General features: G+C 47.9%; 1 protein-coding gene across 8 annotated transcripts in view; it reads left to right on the plus strand.

Annotated features, from left to right (window-relative positions):
• auts2a (activator of transcription and developmental regulator AUTS2 a) overlaps positions 1-23,039 on the plus strand; it is a 302,294-nt gene that overhangs the window by 271,542 nt on the left and 7,713 nt on the right. For 6 of the 8 annotated variants that reach the window (XM_056440702.1, XM_056440721.1, XM_056440711.1 and 3 more), the window contains 4 exons: positions 756-804; positions 19,108-19,672; positions 20,971-21,260; positions 22,407-22,651. In XM_056440702.1, the coding sequence (XP_056296677.1) occupies positions 756-804; positions 19,108-19,672; positions 20,971-21,260; positions 22,407-22,651 (1,149 nt within the window). Of the gene's footprint in view, positions 1-755; positions 805-18,511; positions 18,780-19,107; positions 19,673-20,970; positions 21,261-22,406; positions 22,652-23,039 lie in introns of those variants that run through there. The other 2 variants (XM_056440729.1, XM_056440750.1) reach the window with 2 other exon arrangements.

Consider the following 23,039-nt stretch of genomic DNA (forward strand, 5'->3'; position numbering starts at 1 on the left):
AGCATGACACGAAATCGAGGTGAGAAAATCCACATAGCCAGTTATCAGAAATTTATTTTATTCAGACAAACCTGTCTTCTTCCCATGTGCAGCTCAGCCGGTATTGTCCACAATAGTTCCGGTCCTCCAACATCCTGTATTTACTTTGCGATGACAATAATACAACTTTCACCTTAATGTCGTGAAATAAATGTAATCTGTGACTCAGTACTTTCACCTCTGTAAGGCTTTTTTTCATTATTATTATTCAGGTTTAAATCCCATCACTACACGTTGTGATGCTGAGCAGGAGGGATGGAGTTACGTTGTCGCAGAGCAACAATGCCACCAAGTGGCCTGACTATGAAGAGCCACTTGTTTTGTTTCAGTCCGAGAGATCCAATATCGGTTTGGACCATGATGCAGGGTTGCCCACCTAATTATGGGCATCATTTTGGGCATGACAGGATGTGGACTCTGGATATGTCATTGTTTGAATCGGGTTACATTTGACCTTGACTAGTGTTCAAATTGAATTATTAAATGATCAGAGATAGGCTTTAAATTAAAAGCCCATCATGAATCTTCTTAAATTCAAGGATTACGTCTTCATTTTTACATGACAGTTTGATGACTTTAGCGTGATAATTATTAACCATAACCCAATAACGGCTGCGCTGTTCCCAGGAAGACTATCTCGGAGCGGGTTTGGACGTCTTGGTATAAAAGGGTATCTCACTGTGATATTGTTCTAATTCCAGTCTCTTCTGTTTCAGATCTCTGATGCCAGCTCAGAGAAATTCTTCAGCACAGCTGCAGTTAAAGGTACAGACATTTTGTCTTTCTACGGTGCCAAAATGTTTTCAATGTGATGGTTCAGGTGTCATCCCCCTCGGTGTTATTACCGTCTTGAAATTGCTATGCATTGTCCCGGTGCGGCGACACATTTATGTTTGGTCGTTTAAGATAATGCAACAGCAATAACACAGCGCATCCATAAAACTGATCCAATTTACCCAAGATGCACAGCAATGAAATACTGCTCATTGCTGTCTCGACACCGAGACGTGAGATGAAAATATCTCTCTCTCTCATGCTCTCTCTCTGCCAGTATTTTATCAGATGGAAACATTAAAATGTGCAAACTTTAAAAAAAGGTCATGTAGGCTGTTACAGATGTGTGACATGAGGCAATGTTTGCTTTTAGACACTTTGTTGAGATGCACCAGGACTTGTGCAGCAGCTGGAGGAGGAAGATGTACTCATGCTACAGAGAATGATGAAGGGCATCTGTTTATGGCCTCAGTGTGCCAACACCACATGTGACCTCATTATCGAGTCACTAATTTGCTGTTAAAAGCAGCCCCATTTTCTCTGGCTCAGGGATAATGGTGGTCCCCCTGCGTGAATGGACATTCCTCTGTAATGGGGGGGAGTTACCATGCAGGGGAGGAGAGAGGGGAGGAGACCAGGGTTATGACCCCTTCAGGGCTGTGGCAGGAACGGGGTCGATTGACGATGAAAGGTCCTTCAACACCCCCGCCGCTTCCTTGTAGCGCCGCACTCTTCGCCGCGCAGACCTCCGAACACATTTCCCACATTCTGGCCTTTGATTCCCTCGAGGCTTGATTTGTGGCATCCATTGGGGGGGGGGGGGGGCTCAATGGCCATGCTTGACAGGGAGCTTTCCTTTTGAACGTGCTTCTCTGTGGACTGATTTGGTTCCCTTGAAAGGATTAAGGCCCCCTTTGTGCAGCCTAAATCAACAGCGGGCCCCCCTCTCTCCCCTCCATGAAAGGGCCTGACTGGGGAAACAGTACACAAAATACGCTTTCTCTCTGCTGCATGATAGTCCAGTCTCTTGGCCCCTATCCCCATTTGAATATCCCTCTTTTCTTCCCTTTTACCATCTCCGCCTCCTCCTCCTCTCCTGCCATATGTTAATTCCTGCCGCCATTGCAAAAGGCTAGTAAAATATTCCAGGTGCAGGGAGAGCCAGGGCTAATGGTATTTTTATGGAGGGTGGTGTTGAGATTAAAAGAGATTTTAAAGAGGGGATTACCATTGCTCTAATACAATCACACCCGAGCACAAGCAACAGCTCCGACAAATCCGTCAAGAGAGGTTCATTTGTGGGCCGACGAGTGTCAATATTTGCACAGAAAGGCAGGTGCAAAGGGCTCCGTTTGTTTGAGCGTGCATGCGCTCGTCTTGTTGATGCACATAAAGCGCTCATTGGGCTGCAGTTCAGCTAGATGGACAAAAACGGCCCCCCAAACAAAGCTATGGCTCGGTCATTATATTCAGTTCAACACAACTTTACTCACGACTCAGAAAATTTTTATGAATATTTATATCAAAAGCTGGTCTTTGATGAAAAAATCAGGCTTGAGTAAGATATACAAAATACCAAATGGCGTAATATTTCTTGACATCATATATATTGGTTTTGGCAGATGAGCCAAAAGCTTATTTCAGATTTAGTGCAATTATTATTAATAACATTGTGACAGATAGGGACAATATCAGACACAATCTATGTTAAACCAACATGAATATATCACATATACAACAGAGAAGGCCATTGTTATTCAGCTTTGGTAATGACTGACTGTTGGCTTTTATTCTCTGCAGCAAGACCAGAAATCAGCCCAGGGCAACCTCAGGTCTCTTAATTACAGTGTATTTCTCATGCTCTCTCCAAAGCCATAATGCTTTTTCCTCTCTCTGTCTTTCTGCCCGGGGCAAACACTGGATTTTGAAAAAGAACATCCAACTGATGAGCATGTAGCTTTTGGGTCAACAGACGTTGATTTGTTTTCTTCCCCTCCTCCTCTGTCGCCATCACCTCCACACCAGACAACCATTATTGGTTTAAAGTCACCGTCACTCTCCGCTTGCCTCGCTGTTTTCCTCCCTCCTTCCTGCTCGCTCTGGGTTCAGTGTAACCCAGGAATGGATTCCATTAACTAAGAGTCATTAAATGTTAGCTCTAATTACCGCGCTTGTCAATGTGCCCCACAGGTGTCCGCGCCAGATAACCTGATTCATTTGCTGTGCAAGAGAGTAAGCACCCTTCGAAAAGATGGCGGTGTAGTAGTCTATTTGCCGCCGGTGAAATAAACAACTTTTGTAAAGTCTTCGTGCTTCCAAGGCGGCATGGGTGGAGGTCGGTAACTCGCCATATGAAGACAGTGACTGCTGTCCAGGGAGTGGATTGAAGTGCTGGGTTGCACAGGTACTGATGATGAAAACAGCACAAAGGTCTGCAGATGGATCAAACCATTAAGGCGCTGTCCCAGGGCAGTAATATCTCATCGCCCGTTTACATTCCCTTCCTTTATGAAATTGTCAATCCACAAGCTTCCCAGAAACTCTGCAGAGTCTTTGGAGAGCAGAGACTAAAGCTTGCTGTGCATTGTTTGGGGAGCCGGGCCTCAGCAGCAAGATTAGGATAATACTGGATGACATTTTAAATAAACCTCCGCAGTGCCATTATCAAGAGAGGATTGCATAATGTTCTCGTCAGTGAATTGTTGAGTGTGTGGAACCTATTTAGAGTAGAAATTATGTTTTGGACCAACAGTGAACAAAAATCTAGACGATGGAATAAGTAATGCCACAATCCTCTTGAGAACATGCTGAATTGTCTTTTACCTGAGTACACATGACCACAGGGACGGAGACACCGTGGTCGCAATTAGAGATGACTTCCTCGAGGGTGTTTTTTCATTTTAAAGCTGGGGTCAGTAATCTTGACAAACAAGCAAGAGTAGCCTACGCTAGATTAAAACAATTATCCAACCTGAAAACCCAGCCCTGTGTTGCTAACTCTTTTCCTATAAAAGTAGTCCCTTGTGAGACATCTCCTGCAGCTGTGTCTACAATGTGAGACCGAGTTCAGTGTGTGGGTGAATTTAAGTACCCACCCACCCCCCACCACCACCAGCACAACACTGATTTCACCATGCTTTACTGGAGTTAATGTGAAAATGAAGCGGTGCTACAGCGAGACTCCGGGCCGACACTGGCGTGAAGAGCGCCGCTGGTGAAGTGTGTCGGGCTTGAGTGCGTCTGTCACCGGGGGAGAGAGTAATGTGCGATGTGGAAGGGGTAATTTGCAGTGCTGATGGCATTGTTTTTAAAAAAATAGCGAGAGAAAAGCGGAGGTGAACTTTTGTGGCAGATATCAGAGCTGAAGAGCTCCCTGGATTGTCATAGAGAGCTCTGCTGGCAGCGAAATTGCCTGTGAGCATATTACTGCTGTGTGGGAGGCAGCTGAGGGCTTGTTTTTCTCTTCCTCCGCCTCATTCTCTCTCCGTTTCCTGAGAGGTGGACCACTGATGGAGCCACGTGTACTTCCAGGCAGTGGGCCGCCACCTGCTATAATCTCAATTGATATAGAGAGCAGCAATCACGCCACAAATCACCCAGGCAGCTCCCTAACTTATTCAGTGGACTGGAGCGAGGAGGTTGGCCTTTCACAGCACCAGTGTTGGTTTACGGCCCCAGGCTGACCTCGCGCTGACCTCTGCAGTCTGTGGGGTTTGGTGTGTCAAGGAATCAGGGTTGCCTGTGGAACTTGGCATGATGCAAAGTGGAAAGATGACCTGACTACCGTTGGCCATTCCTGCATTCTGACGACCCGGCGCAGTCAAGGACGGTCTCTGTTTCCCTGGCAGGGGAAGGGGGGGCCACCTCTCTCCAGACATAACTGCTGGAATATAGCGTTGTTGTTTTGGCTCAAGTACAGGCTTAAATCAAATGAAACGCCTCTTTTGATCGTTAATAACCATGCATGTTTTGAGAAATAAGTCAGGGATCTGAAGGATGCATCACTGAAGCAGACTCCAGGTGTTTCCCCAGTGGTCCTTACTTCTGTTGGATACCCGGCCCCCGCTCGGAGCAATCCAGTGGCTCTCTAAGGGGGGTAAAGGGAAGCTCAATATCCTGTGCTGCACAGAGAGAAGGCCTGCCCCCTTCTCCCTCTCCACGGCTGTAACTACAGAGAGAGGCTGTAATTCATGACCATGAAAGGGGCCGCTCCAGCCATGCCTCATCTGCTGACACGGACAAACAAAGGTGAACAAATCAAGGATAGCGCTGGCTGATTTACAGCCTCGCTGTCGCAAACAATGGCCCCGGACCCCATGCCTCCAGCTCACATTTACTGTGTCTGTCTGCAAGCAGAGATATATGGCAGCACTTTCAACTGTACATATTTCCAAATCATTAAATGTACTGATCAGTCTTGGTCTGAGCATCAACCCAATGAATGTCTTACTTTATTTCAAAATATATGCAGTCAAGCCTTACTCCTGAATTTCTGGTAGATAACTCCATCAGGTAACTACTGAATGCACAGGTCTCGTTGGTGCCCAAACAGAGGTCAGTTGATTGGGGATCCGTTTAAAAGGAGATGTTGTGAATGGGTATGTTGGTGTGCACACACACTCACACACACACACACACACACATCCAGCAGTGTGGACCAGTCTGTCGTCCACTCCAGCAACACAAAGAGGTCATTCAGAGTTTGTTTCCCGAGTACCGAGGTAAGAGACTAAGTAAATCCATCCATCTTAATGCACTTATTTCAGCACCAGGAGAGCTGGAGGGAGACTGTGTAAACACGGCGATATCCGACATGCCACACTAAACCCAAAGAGCCTGGAACCCATCAGCCCCCAAATGAAAGGTCTACATCTCAAACACAAACATTTAAATGGGCTGCAGTCCAGAGATCAAAGTGAAAGGCCTTAGTTTTTCTGCCGGCCCCCTCACCGAGATACGCAGCGGTTTAGCAGCTAGTCAGCATTGAATGGTGAGCAACTGCATACTGGACATGCCTGTTTGTCTCCGTTCTCTCAGATCAAGCTCTGTACTATGTCTTTTATAGGGCAGGGTAAAGTAGAAGGATTTCAATGAGAAAGACACCAGATTTATTTTTCATCTGTTTTTTATTGTGATGATCTTATGTGTCACGTGTAAAAGCTTCACCTAAAAACATTTTCATTGTCAAATACAAAAAAAGGGTTTTGGCCAAGCAGTAGTTTGAACCTTGATAAAGGCGTTCAGCCAAGTCGCTTTAAATGGAAGCATCTCTCTATTTCCCGCATTTCACCGTGTCCTTGACGCGTGTTGGCGATGGAGATGCTACAGACTTGTGGAAGTGGACGGGTGGATGGAGCTGTTGAAAGCACCAGTCTCCTCTTCCCAGGAGAGATCCTCCCCCATCGCCATCACCAGCACCCACTGATGCAATGTGACATCAGCCACTCTTCTGCCAACTTTGCAGCATTAACAGGGTCAAAACACCACACACACACTCACCAACACACACACACACCACTTATCTCGACCCAGCCATTCCCAGTGCACTGTTGGTGTGTTCAGGCCAATTATGCCTGTGTCAGTCTTTGGTCCCTGCGGTAGGGGTGACATTGCCAAAGAGGGAGAGAGAGCGGGCCGCCTTTTAATGAGGCCTCATGGTGGCTTAGAGGTGTATGCGCAAAATACTGCGTGAGCACATGTGTGCGTGCACAACAGCAGGAGTGCCGGTCTGCTATAATCCAGTCTTCTGTCTGTCTTTTCTCTTCTCAAGGTCTCCATCCCCCCGAGCCGTTTCCACCTCGCCGCCTTTCCAAATCTCTGTGTTTTTAAGTAACCGCTGCTGTCTGATGATGTTATTGTAGCAAACTGATTTGGGTTCTGAATAACTTGAGGGCCCATGTCCCAGAATTGGAGCATAGCAGCTTTGCAGGCACACATTCTAAAAAAATAAATAAAAATGGGATTAACACAGCGGATAAGATGTAACTGTTCACTGTGAAACGATTCACCCCGGAGGTGCTGCTTTGAGGAGCATGAAGCAGGATTTGATCTTTGAAATGAAATGACGAATGAATGACGACCCAAAGTTTATAGAACCACCCATTTTGGATTATATGGTCATAGAGAGTTTATCAAACAAAACAATGCCGGAAGGCCACCCACGCTAAAGATGGTTAACTGTGAAGCTGCAATCTCTCTGTTGTCCTCAATTGTAGCTGTATGAATCATGTATGTAAAAGTTTTTAGTCAATTGTTGTGGTATAAACAACATCTTCTGCTGTTTGATTGATTTCTAAAAGGTGTGGAGAAGGATTCCTTCTGTTTCCCTCTCCACTCCCTCGGTACAAGACACGGGTCAATGCTGGTGAGGTGAAAGCCTTTAAGAGACACACAACGCTGGGAGAGAGACAGAGCATGAGGACTCTGAGAAGGATTGATGATAGCAAGGCTTTAATTGCTCCCACAAGAAAAGAGGTTATCTTTTTTCTCTCTCCTTCTCACCCTCTCTGAGCCTCATAAATATGCAGGGGGAAGGAAAAGAAGAAAAAAAGCCCAGATGAGCCGCAGGGCAGATTAGACAGGACTATAGAGCAGGATCCCGGTTTGTTAGCAGCAGTTTTCAGATCCCTTGCATGTGTTTCTGCTCTGCACACACATGGCCTGGCTTTCATTTGTCTCAGCCCATTTCCACAGGCTACTGACTGCTACCAGCAGAGTTTGGAAGTTCTAATGGGGCAATCGGACCTTTAGTGCAACATCGCCCCCTGGTGTTGCACATGACCTCAAGGTAGATAACGGAGGATATTATGACTTGTCAGATCATAAAAGATCAGGTGTAGATAATTAAATGGATGAGGGCTGAATTCCGTTTAGCTCACTTTGATTTCAAGGTCCAGGTATTGTGCATGCTGGCTCACTGGAGCACTTGAATATCACAGAGCCATTATCAGCGTTATCAGGGGGGGGGGTTGATATCGGGGTTCCAGCATCCCCTCTTTATTCTATGCGTCAGGTTACACTGTTGTACAAAAATCAAAATCACAAAAGGGATTGCTGTTTCAGGCCTTTCAAGCCAAGAGCAAACGGGGCCTTGCGCCGGTTTTGGGCTGCATGTCTGGTTTAGCTCCTAGCACACTGAGACGGGCCTCTGCTGGGCTATTTAGAGGCAAAGCTGGGAAGCCGTGTTTGGAAGCTTCTTCCCTAAACCCCACTGTGCCGTGTGGTGATGTATGAATCCCGTGGCCATGCCTGACACTGACGAGCCTGTCTGAGCGCATGTCTTCGCTGAGTAAGAGTCCGTGGACAGAGGCCGCATTGTTCGCCTGAAGGTAACCCAAGCTCAGTGCGGCTGCTGTCCAAGGGGGGATATCAAGTTGTTCTCTCCCCACAGACAACACAATCCTAGCTTAAGCTCTGAGGCTTGACGAGGGAGCAGAGAGGCAGCTGACTGTTTGGACGACTGTGCAGTTCAAATAAACTGCTCAGATCCCAACAAGCCTCCCCTACACTAACCCTCCCCTGCCAAGCATCGCTGTCCCACAGCCATAGCTCACCGCCCTGAAGCTTGCCAACAGCTCTCAGCTAATTTGTGGTGTTATTTTGAAAAGCATGTTGATGTGGCTGCACTGAGGTCTCCTGAAAAGGAAGGGCTGCGAATAGATAGAAGCAGGTGAGAAATTAGGCCTGGTTACATCTCCCATTTCCCCTTTTGTGAGCGATGGGTGTGTTTACCTCCACCGCCGACAGACCACACAGCATTTCCATGCTTGAGGGAAAGAGGGATGAAAGTAAGAGTGGAGAGGAGAAAAGAGCTGGCCATTAACAGCTTTGTTTCTGCCGCGGGTGTTCCGCTAATCTGACTGCAGTGAAACCTGAGCTCGTGGGTAATGAGACGGCACTTGACACGTACGCACACACATGCACGTAGACGCATCGGCTGCTTCTGTAATGCCGATGAAGATTTAAGATACTTCACCAGATTTTCAGACATTTGATCCATGGACTCATTGCCCTCTCTGGAATGACTTTTCCTGATACCGTTTTAACACTCGGTGCAGGTTGCACTGAATCTGATCCGTGCGAGCAGCCGGTGTGTATGTGTGTACAACCAGTCGGCCGCATTTGACTCTCTGGGGACAGATTTCTCTATCCAGCTCTCCATGCCCCTCTCCCCGGTGAAATCATGGTGGTGTCAGTCTGTCAGCTCAGGCTGTCACTCTCTTTATTGCTGCAAGACAGTTATGATCATACCTCATGCCTCCTGGCTGAAGAGAGGGAAAGGGGGAGAGCAGCAGCGAGAGAAAGAGAACTGGGCTTTTTGTAGACTGGCTTCCTGAGCAGAGCATCAACACCACGTGACGCAATTGGAGAGTCTCAAAAGAAAAGAAGGACAGAAGGACAGAGCCACAGTTGTGTATCACCTCAGAGACACTAGTACAATTAACAGACCCGCCCCCTGTCGACTGGTTTGGTACAGTCCACTGAGCTTAGCTGACAGCCAACATTGAACAGATTTAGGCAGCGGACATACAGTAGGGCAGTGAATGCACCTCAACTAGAGTGGCATTGGACCTGTTGACTGGTAGAGTGTATCTGTGTGTGTGTGTGTGTGTGTGTGTGTGTGTGTGTGTGTGTGTGTGTGTGTGTGTGTGTGTGTGTGTGTGTGTGTGTGTGTGTGTGTGTGTGTGTGTGTGTGTGTGTGTGTGTGTGTGAGAGAAAAAGAGTGCTGCGAGGTGTTTATGAGCGGGTTTGGGTTTTTATGAGCATGTGGCTGTAACTGAGATTTTAGCATGTCTGTTTGAAGTTGTGTTGCCCAACAGGCGATCGTCTATTGTTGCCACAGTGACTGACAGGAAACACATGTGGAACTGCCAGTTTTGAAATACTTTAAATTTCCTGACCTTCTGGTTGTTGTTTTCTGACTAAGTTGCTCTGGGTGAGTGATTTGACACGTTAGTTTAGTTAACATTCCTCAGACACTGAAAAGGCGCCTGCACATTGTACTTATCACGTTGCCTTTGGTGGGGGGGATGTGAAGCCGTGTTTAGGCCTGGAGCACGGGTCGGTGATGGATCATAGGCACGTCTTTGAATGCCCATCACACACCAAGTCAAATCATTTCAACCCGTCGCCTAAATTTCAAAGGCCCCTGTTTTCTTGAAAGATAGCTTATGATTGGCTCCTCACCTTGGATCAGTTCTACACAGAAATAAGACACTTCTATTCTCCTGGACAGGATTGCATATCAGCGGCTGAGCTTTGCAATGGCAAAAGTGCGTGCTCAACGTTTTCATTGACACATGGGAGTCAGAGGTGGTTTATGCTTTTGAGTTGTGGCCCTCAATGCCTTTCAGCTGTAAATGTCTGCTCGTAGAAATGAGGATGAGGGATTTAAGATCATAAATAACATCAAAGTATTGTTGTTTTGCTGTTGTTGTCTGCGCTTTTGCAACATCAGCACATTGTACCAATACCTACCCAAATACAATTCAACAAAGCAACGTTTAGATCAAAGATCACAATGCTTTCTTTTGAGAAGTGCACTTAACGCACTATTGGTTTTACGTGGCAAATACTACCTCTTAAAGTTGTGGATCACTGCTACACTATGGAGCAATGTTTTTATGAGTGGGCCTCCTTTGCTGCCACTCCGCTGATCCACGTGTAATGGCAGTGACAAGCAAAAACAAAAAATTGTGCACGTTGCCCATGAAGGCAGTAAATAAGACGACTATAAGAAACATGGCCGTTAACAATGTATGTAACTGTTTCAAGAGGAGGGTTTGGACACATTTAGAAGAGAGGGAGAACAATCACTGAAGAGGCAGACGCAGTGTGTATTATGTGCGCACCACTGTGACGTTGACCGGGGTGACAGAGTGCAGCGGCTGCTCAGAGGCCCACAGCGCCGTATACATGTCAGCAAGCGTCTCACTTCTCCGGCCATCGGTGAGACGTCCGCGCGTCTCTCTGGGGAACAACATGCACCCAAAGAATGAACGCCTACCATGTCTCACTCCTCACCGGCAGAGACATCTGGCCCTGGGAGAAGCCCCATCAGCCGGCTTACATGTTTGAGGTCAGATGGTCTGGCTCGCTCCACAGCTGCCTTCGTCGTGTAGTTTTACACGACTGTGATGGTGTGCGCTGACCAATTGCCGTGCACTGGATGGATCCCCATTACACGCTGCTGTTATTTTGGGCATGACAGTCAAACCTGCGAAGGATCTGTCAGCCGTGGGTAGCAAGTGTCCCCCTGAGGTCTGCCCTGCTCAGGCCCCTGGCAGGAGAAGTCTGGCTCCTTGGTTGGCTGTCCGCCCACCCCTTCTGGTGGTCCACCTGTGCCAGCATGCCCGTCATCAGGGCCCTGACCCAGCTCTTCTCCCGTTACGCTCCCTACAGCCTGACCACACACCTTCAGGGATATATATACGATTTGTTCTCTAAAGGCGTGCTGGAAACGGGACACCCCGGTGCCATTGATCCCACCCATACATCATCATGTGTACGTAGAAGATGGTGATGGTGTTTTTGTTGGGGGGGGGGGCAGTGTTAGGGGGAGGGTGTTCAAGCATTTAGGCGTCAGGAGCTGTCTTAGGCAGCAGATTTTCCACATGCTGGTGGGGTGAGAGCAAACCAGTTAAGGGTCATTACATGAGCAGCTGTAATCAGAGCCTCCGTGGGTGGAAGAGCTCCCCGTTAGTAAATGGCTTCATTATGCAGCGAGAGAGAGAGGAGACAGTGGCTCTACCAGACAGAGTATGAATGGATACTAGCGAAGGTAGGTAGCGCTTTGTGCTGTACTGTAAACATGCCTAAATGCTTGTAGCCAGCGGTCTGGCAGCCGCTCCTCTATGGCGTTGCATCTGTCAGAAGAGCTCAGAACATTTAGTGGCTTACTAAGCCCAATTACCCCCCAATTGCTACCATTTCACAGAAGATCACCGTCACATCTCAGGAGAGGAGTCAGGCGTTTATGTCTCGGTTAACCGCGTACACCATGACATCACAGCATATACACACACTATTTACATTTACGTACGCACTTACTTTGACTTTCCAGCTTGTAATACAAAATTCATAAACCAAAGGAGACAGGCATGAAATATAGATGTTAAAAGGGACGGCTTAACAGCTCTCTCCCCAGCCTCCCGCCTGCTTTTGGCCTTTTGCTCAATCAGCGCTTGTTAAAGCAGCGGTTTGTGTTACTGTGAGGGGATATCGGCACGCTGGCCTGTTCTCACTGAAAGACATGTCACACTCCCGCAGCCAGAATAGTTGGCCCGCTCACCTAACCCCCAACCCCATCTTTAGTTCTGTTTGGCTTCCCACTCCCCTTCCCCAGCCACCCCTGGGAGTCTAGCACTAATAAAACAGCTCCAGTCCAAGACCCTCCACACGGCAGGATGTCCAGACTGTGTAACCCAACACCCCTCTGGGCTCGAGCTTAAGAGAGCTGCTGACATGACGGAGAGTCTGGGAGGGCCAGCAAGGGAGCGTCCATCATTATCAGGCCCCAGCGCCCTGAGCTCCCATCTGGGGCATGTCCAACACGCATGCCTGTGAGCTGTGAACTCATTGCTGTGAGGTGCTCTGACACTCAGGAGACACGGGAGGGTATCACAGAGTGTGGTGTTACTGCTCTTAGAGCTGCTAATGCTGTTAAAGTCTTCAGGCCTGAAGAAGAGAGGGATAAGGAGCTAACAGACTGAGGATTCTCTGGAGGCTTTGGCTATGAGATCTGAGAGAAAGCTTCCCCGGCTGAGGTTACCCACACAAGGTTTTAACTTCTCCGTGAACCAATATCAGACCAAAGTGCAAGTCTCAGCTCTTCCACTCTACATTTGTAGGCATGTGCGTGGAGCAAGGCAGGCGAACCAGGAGTCATCCGTTTCATGTAAAGCTTCTGCAGATGGACTGTCCTTACTTTAAGCACCAGAGAGGAATATTATAACATCTGGGATCTTGAAGCCCCTTCAAATCCAACAGATGTGGGAGTTGAGCTCAGATGTCATCCACTAATGTGAACTCCAGGGTATACCACTGAGATCCCAGAGCTGGAGAAGGACAGACTCCCGAGTGTGTGAGCGCTGCAGGTTTAAACACGGGTAGTTTTCCTTGATAGGGCTCCTGCATTGGGCCGCATTCATGACAGGGTGTCGTTGCGTCAAAAATCTGGAAAAACTGTAAAGACACACAACACATGGCAAAACAAAGGGATGGCCGGTGTGTTTTATGTTGGCTTGGTGGGTCTTTTATAATCATATGCAAGCGAGCGGCCTGCTGTTTATTGTTCTCTTCCGTGTGGGAGGAAGATCTGTTAAAGATGTCTGCCATTGATGCGACTGCAGGCTCCATTGAGAACAAATAAACAGCCTGTTCCCTCACCGGGAGCTCTTTGAGGAACACATGCTGTCTAAACCACGACTGAGGTCAGCCCACTGTCAACACTTGCTGCTCAATTACTACTCTAATTTTGTTGTCAGACAAAATATGGAGATAGAAGAGGGTCGAGTTTGCTGCGTTTTCCTCCTCTGTTTTGGTAAACTAAATGGTTGCCAGACTACGCCCTGAGGCAAAGTGTCTTTGAAAACAGTGTTTAACTGGGCACAGTTATTATGTTTTTGGGATATTTGTCTTCCACCAGCTTCTGAAAGACCAGCACAGGGAGATCCTGATTGTAATTAATGTTTAGTGAGACCTACCAATACGAGATGGGATTTACAATGAGGACCACAAGTCCTTGTTCTACACAGTGTGCACTTTAATGGATTCAACTTACTTGAGCAAACAGTCTGTATTCTTCTGTTTTCTGAGGAGAAGCAGAGTGATGATGTGTGCGTAGGAAAGAGGACAAAACCGAGCGGAGAAAGAACTTCTCCTCCCAACAACCTCGCCATTGTTTCAAAACAAATGTCTCTGGACCAAATGAATCTGTTTATTGGGATTCACCGGCGTCTTGGTGCATTTTTCTGAAAATACATTGTGTCGGCTGGAGTGTGGTAAAGCTGTTGCGCTGGAAGAGCGATGTAATCCGTGAGAGGTTTGGGCATTATTCTGCTTACTGCTGCACAACAGGAGCGGGATGGAGAATACTAGATGGGGAAAAAGAGTTGCAGAGCGTCAGTCGTGATTCCTAGATGATGCATCTTAACGAATTTGATGATCCCCACTTGCACCACCATGAGGTTGACATTTATGTTTTTTGCGTGAAATGTCTATCAGATGGATCAATCAATTTGGTCCAGATGTTCATGGTCCCCTCAAGATAACCTTTCCCATGACATCTCATCTAGCACCATCACTGGCTGACATTTAAAATTCATGCAACTTGTGCGTGACCAAATACCTGCATTAATGACATTCCCATCGGCCTTAGCTGTACTTTGTGTTTAATGCTAATGACTAAATGTTGGCGTAATAAGAGGCCAAATAACAATGGTGACCATACAGGACTGTCTCAGAAAATTAGAATATTGTGATGAAGTTCTTTATTTTCTGTAATGCAATTAAAAAAACAAAAATGTCATGCATTCTGGATTCATTACAAATCAACTGAAATATTGCAAGCCTTTTATTCTGATTTATTGCTGATTATGGCTTACAGCTTAAGAAAACTCAAATATCCTATCTCTAAATATTAGAATATCATGAAAAAGTATACTGGTAGGGTATTAAACAAATCACTTGAATTGTCTAATTAACTCGAAACACCTGCAAGGGTTTCCTGAGCCTTGACAAACACTCAGCTGTTATAAATCTTTTTTTTTACTTGGTCTGAGGAAATATTAAAATTTTATGAGATAGGATTTTAGAGTTTTCTTAAGCTGTAAGCCATAATCAGCAATATTAAAAGAATAAAAGGCTTGCAATATTTCAGTTGATTTGTAATGAATCCAGAATGCATGACATTTTTGTTTTTTTAATTGCATTACAGAAAATAAAGAACTTTATCACAATATTCTAATTTTCTGAGACAGTCCTGTAATTAGTCACCTGCTAAACATCAGCACATTAGTATGCTGACATTAGCATGCTGACATTAGCATACGTGCAGCCTCACCGTTGGCTGTTGACTCGACGCCTTGTTGCTCACCCCATGTGTCTGTCTGCCTCCCCACATGATGGTAGTAGTAACAGCGAGTGTTGCAGCATGACACTGGCACAGGACAGACCTGCAGTCAGCACCCACAGGTTACCTACCATTGCATCATATGCGCGTGCCCCTGAGTCCATAATGCAGAGCAGGCGGCCCTCCCTCCCTCCCTGTTAGCACCTGTTCCCTGGATGCTCTCAACAACTGCACAGCTGTCGCAGCCTCAAGCTCAGCCACTCCGGTCTGGCTTCTATTTATGACGTCTAGTTGTTGTGAGTACATGAAAAGGGCTTGTTCTGAGCTTTATCTGTTACTGTGTTTGGTACAGTTGTCTCTTTAGTGCAATATCACGAAGGTTACGGGCACTGACGTGTTGGGACATAACAAACCTTATATTGGCCTCATCTCAAGACAAACCATCATTTTGATTTGAGTATTTTTGTACTCCTGTAACCCTTTGAAACTCCTAATCTATTCATTCAAGTACCTAAGCACAGTTTGATGTATTATTGTTGTTAATCACTATATTCTCTGACAGCTGTGGTTACTAGTTTCTTTATTCTAAATCAGTAAAAAATCTGGAAACTCCTCCCACCACTGCAGTGTTCCTCATTATAAAGTTGAATAAAGTGAGAAACTGAGACTGCTGCTTCCACCTCCTCCTGCGCAGCATGTCTGGCTTTGATTGGTGCTGTTTCCTGGTCGTGAGGCCAGACGGCAGCTCGTCTCAGAGGCTCTGGCTTCAGTGCGTCTCAGTCTCAGCTCTCTCTGCATTTCACCTCGGCTCAGCTGTCAGTCTCGCGACTCTTGCTGTGTGTTAGGTTGTTGGTTTTGTGTGATTCAAGCTATGCGACCCCTGCCTTGATGAAATCCCATAAATGAGTGTGAGGGTTTAAAATGCCGTCAAGGTGCTATTTTAAGGAAGATGAGATGAAAGGGGTGACGGCAAGGGGAGGAGGCTTGGGATGTCGCAGAGGTCTCAACAGCCATCAATTTGTCAGGATGTCTCCAGGCCGGGGTGCAGGCTGCCATACCGCCACACACATGAGAGAATGTTGAACGCTGATGTATTTTTATAAAGGGCAGGTGGCGGCCTGCTAGTCACGCTTTTAAAAAGATGATGTTGTCGGCGCTTGTTTGTTAATCATTTATAGGGGACCGAGCTGTATCCAGGGGAGACAGTGAAATATAGTGTGCTAAATAAATCCCCTCATGTTCTGCAGTAATGACCTGACACCACGTTCAACTTCCTAATGTTGTGCATCTCACATTGTCAGGCCTCCTCTCACTTCCTGTGAATCTTAACACAGTGTAAAGATTTGAGCCGCTTGTCTCGTGCATGGTTGTACCAATCCAAATACCTTGCTGATGAAGGACCTTTAACCAACCACTACTCAGGCCTATTGACTCTGCAGGCTCAACGTGATATTAGCAGCACATAAAAAAATGCAAACAGTGAATACAGCTGCATGGCGCTGATGAGCTGATGAGCTGTGGGCCACAGTCGTACGCCGTGCAGGACTGTCGTGACAAAGGGAACTTGTCTCGTGTCTTTTTTCCCCACATTCCTCATACTGTGTTATTGGTACTGGTATTTTCATGTTATCACATTATACCAAATCAGAGTTGTGGCCAATCTGATGATTACATGCTGCAGTGTAGCTTTCACCACATAGGGAGATACAAATCAGGAGTGGTGGTGTTTGTGTGTGTGAACAGAAGGAGATGGCTCAGCCCGGGATAATGAGTTATCCCCCTAAGCCCCATGCTGGTCCCCTGACATCCAGCCGTAATGAAAGGCTTTCCTGCGCGCACACACAGCTGACACTCACAAAGTCCTCCTGTACCCTCTTCACCTCCTAAATCCGGCCTCATTCTCCGCTGCAAGGCTCCATCGCGGAGCGCGCAGTAGTTAGGAGCCACAATCCTCCTGAAACAGCAGGGCTCTGCATTTTGAGCAACCCAAGTGGGAATTGCGCTTATTTGTTTCCAGGGATGAAGAAGACTGACAAATGAACCCTCGCGGGAGGGAAGCTGGCGCCTCTCCGTCCCAGCTCCGCCCGGCCCTGGAGTCTTCATTATGACCAGAATAGACACCCCTTTTTTATTGTGTGTTAGCACATTCGCGAAACAAGCCGTGGACCTCAGGGACTGAGAGGTGCAGCGAGAGACTTGAGAAGTGTGAATTTCCCCTCTCCCCGTCTGCTGCGGTGAAGTTGTTTGCGAGCAGCAGTCTCTCTTGACCGGTAATAGTATTTGTAAGTGGAGAAGATTGACATGGGTGAGGGGGATGGATTTAGGGGCTGCTGGGCTTTCCTGTTCGGGGATGCGTTTTGTGTGCGCACTGCCAAAGAAGAGATATGGTTTCTCCCTAAGGATTAGCTAGCCTTGAGAACGCTCCCTGCATTAGGAGGGCACTTCTCTTATTTGTGCTTGTCCAAAGTCGACCAATTACAAAAACACTTCAACCTGGCAAAGTGCGCCTTTTGTCTCCCGACAGGCTGGCAGATGTCCCTGTAAGCTCTCCCTCTCGGAGCAGGACTCAATAGCTGTTATTGTAGGTATCGATTGACATTCTCCACTAGAAATTGCCTCCTCTGACCCTAAACTACGATCCCGCGTGCATCGGGGACTGCTTATACCCCGCGTTGCATTGTCATGCTAATGGCCACGGTTCTGGCAGGGCCCTGTTAGCCTGCTCCCGGTGGGGTTGGTCTGGAGGGAGCAGTGTGTCAGGGAGATGGCAGCCCGCTGTGACAGGCTGCCGCTCTCGAGTGCAGCCCAGGAGAACCGGGTCCCATCTTCACCTCTTTGGCAGGTAAAAGGATTTAACAGGCTTTCCTGAGGGGGAGGAGGGGGAGCCCTCGCTCCTAGCTCTAAACCCTCCGGAGGCTTCGGGAGAGTTAATTACAGTTTATATATGCACTGTCATTCCCCGTGAGCCTCTTTCCCTCAGGAGCAGCCGAGCTGACTGCTGATGTCTGAGCACTTTGTTCTGGAGGAGATGGTCCCTGCTGAGAAATACCCTGGACGCAGCATATTAACTATTGTTCTGTGCGACTTCAACATTATACAGACGTTATTCTTCATTCTCTGGATTAATTCACACTTTGTTCTTAATGGAGCCCAACAGGGCTTCTAATCGCAGATAATTGCTATTTTTGGCAATTACTGAAAGTCCATAAAACGTCTCCTCACCTTGTCAGACGGAAAGCTGAATGCTCAGCCCTCCTTTACGATGGTGAAGTGAATAAATGCATACAGCGTTCTTATCCTGCAGCGTCCTTAAATGAGCAATATAATAAAGCCGTCATCACTCTCAAGACTGTTTGCATTTGGTAAAGGGAAAACAGCAGTGTTTCAAAAGATGATTATTACTGAAGAATTATTGCGTAGTTTTTATTTGGATAAAGTGACTTCTTGACCGTGGGAGAAGTGAAAGAATGAAAGTCAGGGTTGAAGTATCTGCTACTATGCAAATTATAATGCTAACCTCTATGAGTCTGCCACGGTTTGTTTCTCCACACAATAGACCTCAGCTGCACCAGTCAGCAGGAGGCACGCGCTGAAATGCCTGGTGAACAAATCGGACCAGAATCCATTTAATTTGTCGGGCAAATGGGAGTTCTTTCATCCAGGCGGGGGAAAGAGAAGCGAAAAAAAGGCTAGAACCTTGAAATGAAGGTGACGTTGTTTTGTGTACGATACAAACTAATTCAGCCCGAACAAGAAAAACACATTTCAGCTGTGTAGTTTGTCCCCAGGGACGGTGTTAAAGGCTGCATGAAAGGGCTCAGGGATCGGTGCTTGTGCTGGCACAGCTGCAAACCCCAGAAGGGTGTGTCGGTAGGAGGAGTAGGAAAAGATGTGTGTGAGTTTGTCAGCTCAAAGCACACACACACACACACACACACACTAATATGCACAGTGGGGAAGATGGCGGTTAGGACGACCAAGGTCTATGAAAGGCCTATAGCTCGCTCACACACACACACACACACACACACACACACACAACCTTTGCGTTACCTGGGAAGGCTTCTGCAAACAGAGTTGAGCATCTCTGCTTGGTGCGTGTTCACTGAGAGCCACCATCTTGTTTGGTGTCAGCAGCTTCTAATTCAGTAAAAGTGCGTGTTGGAGTTGATCACCAGCTTTGAAACTAAAGATAGTTTTTTTTCTCTTTCTGTTTGACACAGTTCCAGATGTTGGCATCCATGTGCTCTCCACCAATGGCAGCCAGGAGCCTCACGGGCCAGGCCTCCTTCAGGTGTCAGGCCTAGAGCGCAGTCAGGAGAGGAGCCAGGATACCTGCAGGGACCCCCAAGCCCCTGTATCCTGCCCCCCCAGTCAGCCTCTGCCCCCCCAAGCCCTCCCCTTGCCCCAGCCTTCTGTCCCCCGGCCCCTGTCCCCGAAACGGCCCCAGACAACCGGACCGACCCAGGTTCAGGTTCCGGCCTCCACCAACCTGCCCCCCCACTCAGAGGCTCTCCCCAGGCCTCGGACGCCCGCAGCCCTGCCTCTCGCCCAGGGCCGAGAGCCCTCGCCACCTCCCCATCCCCGGCCACAGCAGCAGACCGAGTTGCTGTCCCACCCCCGGCCTCCGCCGACGCCCAGCCTCCACCCACACCCACCATTGCCTACCCTCCCCACCCATCACCCTCACCAGCAGCACCGCAGCCAGGCCGGCCCCCACCGGCCCCCATCACGCTGCCACCCCCGGCCCCTTTCTGCCTCCAACGGCCTCAGCCTCAACGGTCAAAGGTAAGGCTAATAACAGACAACCTCACACCTCGGGGCATCACTGTGTTATAAACCACACGCTCTCATGCAGAAGACTGTGTGCAGTGCGGTGTCGGCAGAACCTCCATATTCACATCCACTTTCAAATGCTAAAAGTCTCTTAAACTGGAAGTACGCATGATCAGTATGTAAATCGCTATCAGGGAGAGCTTAAAGCTCCCTGAGCCAAACAGCAGCACTGATTATTAACATGGAATAAAAGGCCATACTGCACCCTGTGATTTATTAGTCGCCTACATCGTCACTGGGGCGCCGTATAGATTTCAGGCCTCCCACCCAATTATACTGAATGTGCAATAGCTTCTTATACCGGCTGTATGGGCAATAGCTTAGTACAACCTTTACTTTATTGTGCATGACAGCAGGAGGAAAATGGGTTAAAAGTGGTGATATTCGTCATGGAAAAAGTATGAAATACCTCAGATTTGTTGAAGTTTTAAAGAGTCAAACTCATCAGTGGTGTTCCACATTGTATGTTTAAAATACATCATGATCACAGTTATGCATGTTATTAAGAACAACAGCAGCAGAGCCAGCCGGTCGTCTGTCTGCCGAGAGGCAACGCGCCTTATGAAGCTCTTTCCATTAATTTAAGACTTCAGGATCCTTCAGAATCCACTCAGTCCCAACAACAGCTTTGCCTCGCAGGCTCTCAGGAGTTGGCTTTGCCTCCGTCTCCCTGTGCCAGCCCTGCCAGTCCGCCAGTGCACCAACAGGGCTGGCACCTGCTGTGAATAATCCCGGCCGGGGCCCACGGCGGAGATCGCGCGCTGCAAAGGAGCTTTTAGGCTTGGCGTGCGGAGCTGTGGAGACGCTCTGTGACTGCCCGGGGAAAACCCACACGCTACCAAAGATGTTTGCTTACACATGCACACACGCCTTCTCTCCCTCTCATCCCATTTCCAATGCACATGTTTCCTACCTGGCTCTGGAGGAAGTGCCTTCACAGAAGCCGTTCACAGACAGATGCACGTTCGGTTCTGCTTGCCAGCTGTGGTTTATTTGCTTGGAGGGTGATTGTGAACGTGGTGTTTCCACGCATCATGTTTGCCCTGGAGTCTGTGAAGCGTGAGCGAGAATCAGGGAGGCGTTTGTCGATGGGGGACAGTTGAGGTGTGAAAACACTGTGCTGGGAATTGAGCATCGGAGCAGATGGAGATGAGGGGATGCGGAGGAACAAGTGTTAATTTTGACTGATCATGCCTGGCTTAACCTGGCTCCTTTCTCCATCTTTCTCTTTTTTATCTCTCTCTTCACAGCAGCAGCAGGAGCAGCACCCCAGGCACCAAGCCCCGCGGGCCCCCTGCTTCCACTTTGCACCTCCCACGTCACCCGTCTCCTCCTGCGGCAGCAGCCGCCTCCACCGTCCCGCTGCCCTTGGCAGCTAACCAGAGCACCCCCCACAGCTGCCCCCCTGCCTTGCAGTCCTCGCCGCACCCACATCACCCCAATATGTTCGCTCCTCCACCGGCCTTGCCTCCACCACCACCACTTACGTCTAGCACCCTGCCAGCACCCGAACATCCTGCTGCTGGGAGTGCCTACTCAGGTAAACAACACAAGCTGCTTCCAAGCATCGCCACATCGCCCCCAAGTGATGTGCCACAGGACTGCACATTCAGCGACATAAAACAGGCTCTTATTTTAGCCAGACATATGAGGAGTATATACAAGGAATCACTTCAGCAACATTTGAGATGCAGAGCATTGAATGATACCCCGGTAATTATTTAAAGAAACAAGCAACTGAGTCCAAGATAATTCACGTGTTCTCCATGCCAGCAGTTTTGTGTGTTTATAGTCGTGAGGACAGCGCACACTCTTTCTGTCATGCTGTGACTGATCGACTCTCAACACACCAGTAATATCCACCGGTCAGGCCACATCGCAACAGCGATGACAGACCCATGCAAAGAGTAAGGGGGGTGGGGGGGGGGGGTGCTCACCTTTCAACAATGTTCACAGAACTTCCATTTTCACCTTGAACATTGTTCATGTGCGGAGAAAATCAATTTGGTCAATACGGACTGTGTTCGCTGGATTTCATTCTAAAGATACTAATGACATTTTTATGAAGAGAAAATTCCACCCCCACTCCCAGCCCAATAAAGCTTGAAATGAATGCAGAAACAATATTGTGTTGAGTCACTGTGGAATAGGAAGGATAAGGTTACCCTGGAGCAGATATAATCTCTCAAGGCACGTTTTGTTGAATTTAGAAGAAAAGCCAGCGATTACTTGAAATCCATTCCTTCTCCACAGGCTGTGCAGACGTTATTAGAACAAAACAGATGTTGTTGTCCCTGAGGGCCTGTAGTGTATCAAATCACAGCGTTTGACATTTCCAGCAGTCAGACACGTCTAATCATCTCGGGCCTCGCTTCCATTTAAAATGACATGCTGGTAATCACACACATTTCCTGGTTCTCTTTTTCTTTTAACTTTGACATGGCTTCCTTTTTGATGACATGTGCTCTGACATTGGAGTCCAGAGCTCTCCTGTGTGTCTTTGAGGGGCTTCTAGCGGGACCCGGCGAAATTAGGAATACTGCAATTATACTGTAATTATATGTATGAATTAGAGACACACAAAACAAGTGGTATTATATTTCTGTCTTGAACTACAGCCTAGTTTAGACAACTTGAAAGTGGGCTACCCGTCCTAACCCTCCCCTCTCCCTTCCCCCTTCTCCAGAGCAAGAGCTTCTGCACCAGGAGCTCAACACCCGTTTCCTGGCCTCCCAGAACTCCGACCGTGGCGCCTCGCTGGGCCCTCCACCCTACCTGCGCACGGAGTTCCACCAGCACCAGCATCAGCACCAGCACCAGCATCAGCACCAACACACCCATCAGCACACCCACCAGCACACCTTCACGCCCTTCCCCCACGCCATCATGCCCACCCCAGCACCGCCCATGGTGCGTACCCCTGCAAGAAATGTGAGGATAAGTAGAACATGCCGTTTGGGATTGGAGGGGGTCAAATCACCGGGGACAAAATGTTTTCATATGTCTTCTTTTAATGAGTTGTACATGTGTGGAGGAGTTTTTACATCGTGGTTTTTGGAGTGAAAGTTTGATACAGTTGGACATGTGTGTGTGAGCGGCCCGCTGGAGCCTGAGGGTTTCTGTGACTGCTATTCAATGATGACCATGTGTGTCAGTCCACACTATAATCATGCCTTGATTTTCCCAGAAAGCCTTTCTAGTGTTTTCTCTGGCATACTCTTCGACTCCAAACTTGACTTGCCATTATTTTCTAAATTGGCAATAACTCGCCTGAGGCATGTTAACTTCAGAGCCAGCTTTCAGAGCATAATGCACTGAA

The sequence above is a fragment of the Pseudoliparis swirei genome, chromosome 3, assembly GCF_029220125.1.
Source record: "Pseudoliparis swirei isolate HS2019 ecotype Mariana Trench chromosome 3, NWPU_hadal_v1, whole genome shotgun sequence".
In the NCBI taxonomy this organism is placed as follows: Eukaryota; Metazoa; Chordata; class Actinopteri; order Perciformes; family Liparidae; genus Pseudoliparis; species Pseudoliparis swirei.